Source organism: Montipora foliosa, chromosome 9 (assembly GCF_036669935.1).
Source record: "Montipora foliosa isolate CH-2021 chromosome 9, ASM3666993v2, whole genome shotgun sequence".
NCBI lineage: Eukaryota > Metazoa > Cnidaria > Anthozoa > Scleractinia > Acroporidae > Montipora > Montipora foliosa.
Window position 1 is genome coordinate 13162378 of NC_090877.1, and position 7500 is coordinate 13169877.

A 7500-nucleotide genomic window follows, 5' to 3' on the forward strand; every position below is an offset into this window, starting at 1 on the left:
TAAAGGGTGCGTGTTTATTGTCTTTTTTTTACAGTCTATGGCCGGTTGGAGTTTTCATTCCCTTCTTCGGTTGATTTAAACCTCCCTGTGCAGTTTTCCTAACAGATATAAAATTCTAAAACCCACTAACTCATTTTCCTTCCCCCACACAACACATGTCCAGTCAAGCGGTGAAAGCGATCACGTAAGTTTAAATTTGTTTGAGTAAATTTTATGTAAGAGTGCTGTTTATCATTTTTATCGAATCAAAAGTTTTAAATGGCAGTACAATATACCTCTGCGTTCAGTCAAAAGCTGTGTGTATGAAACTGCCGAATTATTGCTACTAAAATATTTTGCTTTTTGTTACTGGGTTGCCTATGGCAAACCAGTCGAGGTCTGCGTTGATTTCATCGTTTTTTTCTGGGTTGCCTATGGCAAACCCAGTCGAGGTCTGCGTTTAGTTTGTTTGTTTTCTTTTTTTTCTTTTTTTTTTTCTTTTTTTATTTTTTGTTCGGGCCGGACATTTGAAGCGGCAATTAGGCGAGGATACCACAAACATCCTTCAACAACACAACGAGTTTAATGACAATGTAGTGAATCTTTGACATTATGACAACCAGCGATGTCGACCTTTCATCTGTATTACTACCTTTGACAAGCCGTAAAAACCTAAGAAATATGACAAACATTAGCTAGCGAATCGGAACTAGAAACGGAGACTATCCAGCAACTCACCATATGATGAAAGACGGCATAAGCAAACACAATTCACAACTAAGCGTTCTTTCACGAGCGTTTTCTCCACGTGCGATTTTGAAGAGCAAAATTACTGAAGTATTATGGTCTACATGTACGTCATTTCCATAGAAAAAACCGGAACCGCGGAACGGACTTAACATTAACGATTTGTTGAGGAATAGCCTCAACATCCCGGGGGGTAGGGCTGAGCAAACCCGACAACTAAGAAATTTAAACTTAGCCTAAGTGTTCAGCGTTCAGGTATGTCAATTTCACAGCGTTCACATCTTCCCTCTGTTAATCATGTTGCTTCTTCGAGAAGGCACAACTTTGTCACAGGCCGAACAAGTCTCGAGCTCTTCGTCTTCACTTCTGCTGTACGCACACACAGGTCTTCACCCGGAAACACCCTTGTCACACGGCCTAACAACCAGCGGGACCTCGGCACGGTGTTGTCCACGACAAGAACCAGGTCATTCACTGCTAAGTTCCGTTTGCTCAGTAGCCACTTGTGGCGCTGCTGCAATGTTGGAACATATTCTCGAACCCATCGAGACCAGAAGCAATCAGCAATGAATTGGGCGTGTCTCCATTGTTTGCGCGAGTACAGATCTTCTTTAGCGAAGACTCCGGGAGGCACGAAGAGGTTTCGGCGTTGTAGAAGAAGATGGTTTGGGGTTAGCGGCTCTAAATCATTGGGATCGTCACTGGAAGGACAAATAGGACGACTGTTCAAGATGGATGTAACTTCTGCAAACACTGTACGCAGCGTCTCCAAGCCAACTAGCGCACCCTGACTACCGAGAACAGCCCTCATAGCTTTCCTGACACTTCTAATAAGCCTTTCCCAAACTCCTGACATATGGCTTGCAGCAGGAGGTTGAAAACGCCACTTTGGCAACGGGCAACTGTACCATTCTACTTCACGAGAATGTAACTCACTCTTAATGCGTTCTTCGTTCAAATCCTGAACCGACAGGCGAAGTTCCTTCTCGGCACCGGTAAAATTTGTGCCATTGTCCGACCATATCTCCTTTGGGCAACCACGAACTGAGATGAATCGAACCAAGGCTTGGATGAACGTGTCTGTTTCCAGCGAACTGACATCTTCAATGTGTACTGCTCGGCTGTTGAAGCATACGAATATGCAGCCATACACTTTGACTGTACTGCGGCTTCGTTTAACGTAAAACGGTCCGAAAAAATCCAGACCCGTGTACGTGAACGGAGGCTGGTAGGGTATTGGCCTTTCTTTGGGAAGATCAGCCATAACCTGTTGGAGAGGAGGCGCGTTACGTTTGCGGCAGCTCAAACAACTACTTAGGATCTGACGCACGAGAACTCTTCCCTTTAAGATCCAGAAGCGCTGACGGATTACGGATAGCACATGTTCACGACCTGCATGGCCCAGGACACGATGGTAGTAGCGAACTATTAAAGCGGAAACGTGATGGGACCTTGGAAGGATCATTGGGTGTGCGGCCTCAAAGGCAATTGGGGCCCGGTGAATTCTACCGCCAACACGTATCACATCGTCAATTAAGATAGGACTGAGATTGGCTAACTTGCTGTGACGTTTCACTTGCCTGCCTTCCTTTAAACACAAGCACTCCTCGAGGAAATGCTGGCGCTGAACTAACCGCACGATTTCTCGACCTGCTTGCTGCAATTCCTCCAACTTGAGTGTACTTGACGTGAGATACTGACGAGTTTCCTTTCGAACTCTCTTCACAAAACGTAGGACCCATGACATAACTCTCAGTAGGCGGGACCACGAAGAATAGCGTTGCAGCGAGAGGTCAAACTGTGGTGCATATGAGGTAAGCATAACAGTCGATGACTTCCGTACTTCCACATCGTCATCTTGGAGATCCTCTACTGGTACATTGGGCCATGTATGCTCAGGTTCCCAAAGGAACTTGGGACCCAACCACCAGCGACATCCAGCGTGAAAAAACTGAGCACTAACACCTCGTGACCCATCATCAGCGGGGTTTATGACACCGGGAATATGATGCCACTGCCCTGGGGAACTTGTTTCATGAATTTCGGCAACACGGTTAGCGACGAAGGTTTGAAAACGCCTTGTCACGTTTTTGATATACTGCAAAGATGTCATTGAGTCGGACCAAAAGAAGGTTTGACCCACTGGTAGATCAAGTTCCCTTAATATTATCTTGCTCTGACAAGCTGCTAATACTGCGGCTTGAAGTTCAAGGCGAGGGATAGTCCACTCGCTAATTGGCGCATTGCGAGTCTTTCCCATAACAAAGGAACAATGAATCACTCCTTTCTCATCGGCGAAACGCAAATATGAAACTGCTGCGTAACCGCGTCTGGACGCCTCTGCGAAGTTGTGAAGCTGAACAGTTGATGAGTTGCGAAGTGACTGAACCTTGTAACACCTTGGGATGCCAATGGTGATGACACGTGGTAGCTCCTCTAGCCAACGTTGCCATTGTGAGAGGTACGGTTCCGGAATTTGTCGATCCCAAGGGAGTTTATCTCTCCAGAGTTCCTGCAGCAGAATCTTAGCGGAGAACACAAAAGGCGAAAGGAATCCTAGCGGATCAAACAGCGAACTAACTATGAAGAGCACCCCTCGCTTAGTAGGCGGTTTTCCTGATTGTGAAGCTTTAAACTTGAAGGTGTCCGACTGGGCATCCCAGAACACACCCAATGCTCGCTCTAATGGTAACTGATCTAGATCCAAGTCTAGCGATGGATTTGCTCTCAACTCTGGTGAGATAGATTGCAATACTTCCCGGCTATTGCTCGCAAACTTCGTGAGACGGAAGCCTCCTTCCTTCAGCAACTTGGTTAGGTCCGATGTCAGATGAACAGCCTGTTCTGTACTTGGAACGGACTTTAACACATCATCAACATAGAAGTTTCTACGAACTGTTCTGATGACTTCAGGCGAGTATTTTCGTTCGTTGTCTTGTGCTGTCATACTTAAAGCTTTGTTGGCGCAACAGGGCGAGGACTTTGCACCAAAGATGTGGACCAGCATCTTATAATCTTCTGGTGTGTCATCAATACTACCAGGCCACCACAAGAATCTCAGCGCATCAGTGTCACTTGGCGTCACATTGGTCTGGTAGAACATGCCCTCGATGTCTGCGGAAAAGGCGACTTCTTCTTCACGGAAACGAATTAAGACACCAGTGAGGTCATTGGTAAGACAAGGTCCTTGCAAAAGCTGTTCATTTAAAGATGTGCCATTGAATCTTGCGGCCGCATCAAACACTACCCTCACTTTACCTGGCTTGTTGGGATTTGTTACCGGATGATGGGGAATGTACCAAGTGATGTTACTGACTGCGGCAACTTCCTGTTTGTTCAGCTTTCTAGCATACCCCTTATCCACACAGTCTTGAATCACATCTCTGTACTTAACTTCCAGCTCTGGATCACGACGGAAGCGCCTTTTCAGGTACTGTAATCTTGCTTCAGCTAGAGGTCTGTTGTAAGGCAGTACAGGATTGTCATCCCTCCACAGAAGGCCCATCTGGTAATGGCCATCCAGCAGGCTAATCGAGTTGTCAATAAGTTTTAGGGCTCTTCGATCTTCTACCGATAATGGTTTGGTTTCAGACCTCGCAGTGCCATAGGATTCAATCTTCCAGAATTCCTCGAGCTGGTCGTTCAGGGAAACATCTTCACTACTGATGAGGTTAACCTGTCCCTGGCTGTGGGACTGTAGATTTGAGAAGCCACCGAGTATGCTCCAACCAAGACAAGACTTGATGGCAAGCGGTTCATTTCGGTTTCCCTTTCTTACATCAAGAGGTACGAAGACTTCTTGAATGTTAGTACCTAGTAGGATGGAAATCTTCCTCCTTTCCACCTCTGGGAAACGCACTTCCCGTAAATGTGGCCATTGCTCTAAAGATTTTGACAACCTTGTATGTTTCAGGGGAATAGTAAGATCCTTTACAGCCCATACAGGGTTGACAGCAATCACATGGTCGTTCTGGCTATCCAACGATGCAATTTTGAAGTTAACCTTCATACCCCTTTCTTCAACATCAGCACTGTTCACTGTCGTGAGAGAAAGCTTACTTAGTGTTCCTTCAATATTTAGCAACTTCACAAGAGAAGGGTCAACCATGGTTATGTCAGACCCTGAGTCAATTAGACCATACGTTGTGATTTGACGGCCAGAATTGCTTATCACCTTCACTGGAATAACTTGAAGTAGCACCTCGGAGGAATTGACTACTGGATTGACTGAATGTGCTGAAGTATTGCATGATGTACCTTGGTCAGCCAACGAGTCCTGGTTGACTTCATTATTTTGACTCACAGTTCCCGAATCAACTACTTCCTTTGGTTCATGAAAATGTAACAACGTGTGATGTGCCTGTCCACAGCCTTCCACTTTACACCTGATTGTTGACTTGCATTTTGTTGAGTTGTGTAGAGATGAACTGATGCAGTTAAAACATATTTTGTGCTGCCTGACAAAGTCATTTCTTTCCCTCGGAGATTTGGATTTAAATGCCTCACACTGGTACAGGCGGTGGGACTGGCAACACATTGGACAAGGCTCACCCTTTGCGGCTGTCATGTTAACAAAAAAGGCGGGTTTAGGGGTCACAGGCGGCTTGCCCCTAGACTTGAATTTAGAAACCACGTTCTCACGACTTCCAGCACTGAAGAAAGGATGGTTCAAAATAAAGGCTCGCTCCCTGAGGAAGTCCACTACATGCTTGAAGGTAGGCATCGCATGACCTTCACCCTCTAGGCGCTTTAAACGTTCAGCAAATTTGGCTTGCATCCACTTAGGAAGTCGCATGATGACTTTCTCAAGGTTGCCTGCATTCATTTCATTCAAGTATCCCATTGACTCTAGGATATCATAAGTAACTTGAACCATGTCTGCGTATTGCTGCAAGCTGTCCTTGTCATTAGGTTGTATAACAGGTCCTCTAGTGAGAGATTCCACAGACGCTCTCACTACTTGAAATGGCTGACCAAATCGGTCCTCCAACGTCCTAAGGGCCTTTGCCAAACCACCTGGCAATGGCTCGTACCGCTGAACTGCAAGAAGCGCAGGTCCCTCTAGAAATTGTAATAGACGGGTCATTTTGACAGCATCATCAAGCGGTTTTGTCTCCACCAGTTGCTTGAACCTCTGGCGAAAGGCAGGATATTGTTGAGGCGATCCATCAAACTTCTGGACTCGCACATGAGGGAGATCATGAGAAGCACTTATCCTTTCCATTGAGGACATAATAGCTGTAAGGCTTTCATTGACAGCTGCACTAGACATGTTAGGCATGACTGCAGATGGCGTGACCGTAGACGGTGTGACTGAGGTCACAAAGGTCAATGGTTGGCATTCCCCTTGGCAATCACCTTTGACAGGTTTGGGCACATTACTCTCATGAACAGTTGGCTTAAGCTGCATTTTTGGAACCACAAGTGGATCACTAAAACAGATTCCTCCAGTAGCATGCATGGAGGTAGTAGCTGCGGGGTTTTCTACTGCAGGTGTAGACGTGAGAGGTGGGTTCATAACTGACACAGGTGCAGGAGTAAAGCTACTAGAGATCACTGAAGGCAAAGAAGCGACTGGAACTTCAAGAGGTTCCACGAGTTTGTCCTCTGGGTGAAATTCTTCAACTTTGGGAGACCACTTAATACCATCCTTTTCATTGGTCAGTTCAGACATTTCTTGTTCTGCCAGGAAGGCCTATAGTTTGGCTAGTTCTGCCTGATCTCTTGCGGCCACAACCTCTCTTGCGGCCTCTAATTTGGTCAGTTCAAGCCTATGTTCAAGTTCCAATTGCGTTCGTTTAATTTCCATCTGAACTCTTTTCACTTCGAGCTCAACTACCCTTCTACTTCTTTCTTCAGCTTGTTGTTGCATCAATGCTGCCCTCGCAGCTTGGACCTTAGCTTCACGGGCTTTCGAACTAGACACACTTAATCTCGAGGAGTAACTTTTTTGGGATTTCACAGATTCCGGCTGGGAATGTTTCCCTTTCTCGATTATTTCTTCAGACACTTGATTATTGTAAAATTCGACAGCATCAATAACAAATCGCTCAATCTTAGCGTTGTAATCTTGTACTCTTATGCGTTGAGTATCACGGTCACTCAAAACACTCTGATATTTTTCACAGGAAGTGTCAAGCAAATCATCATATTTATCACAGCATGCACAATACTGCTCCCATGCGGTATTAAGTTGTATTTGTTGTGTTCGTACCTTAAAAACGTTTCCAAAATCCTTAACACTTTCGTCTAACGCATTACACACCTTTGTGATGGTTGACAAATGTCCCCGACGAGATCTATCCAGTGACTCTAACCTTTCGTAGAGAATTCCACGTTGCAACATGACACAAATCTTGAACGACGGCGGTTTCCTCTAATGAATCGGCGATTCTCCAGTTGAGGTCGTAAACAGCGTAAATAAGCACAAATTCCACAGCAGGAGACGATAAAACATATGGTTTTTACACTAATGTCCGGGCCGGACATTTGAAGCGGCAATTAGGCGAGGATACCACAAACATCCTTCAACAACACAACGAGTTTAATGACAATGTAGTGAATCTTTGACATTATGACAACCAGCGATGTCGACCTTTCATCTGTATTACTACCTTTGACAAGCCGTAAAAACCTAAGAAATATGACAAACATTAGCTAGCGAATCGGAACTAGAAACGGAGACTATCCAGCAACTCACCATATGATGAAAGACGGCATAAGCAAACACAATTCACAACTAAGCGTTCTTTCACGAGCGTTTTCTCCACGTGC

At 45.4% G+C, this 7500-nt stretch overlaps 1 protein-coding gene across 1 annotated transcript; it reads right to left on the reverse strand.

The window, feature by feature from the left end:
- Positions 1-1021: 1021 nt before the first annotated feature.
- LOC137971473 (uncharacterized) lies at positions 1022-6400 on the reverse strand. Its single transcript, XM_068818297.1, has one exon. It carries the CDS (start codon positions 6398-6400, stop codon positions 1022-1024), a length of 5379 nt encoding a protein of 1792 aa, XP_068674398.1.
- Between the last annotated feature and the right edge of the window lie 1100 nt (positions 6401-7500).

Coding starts and splice junctions, on each gene's coding strand:
- LOC137971473 (XM_068818297.1), bottom strand. CDS start 6,400: ATGTCTGAACTGACCAATGAAAAGGATGGTATTAAGTGGTCTCCCAAA.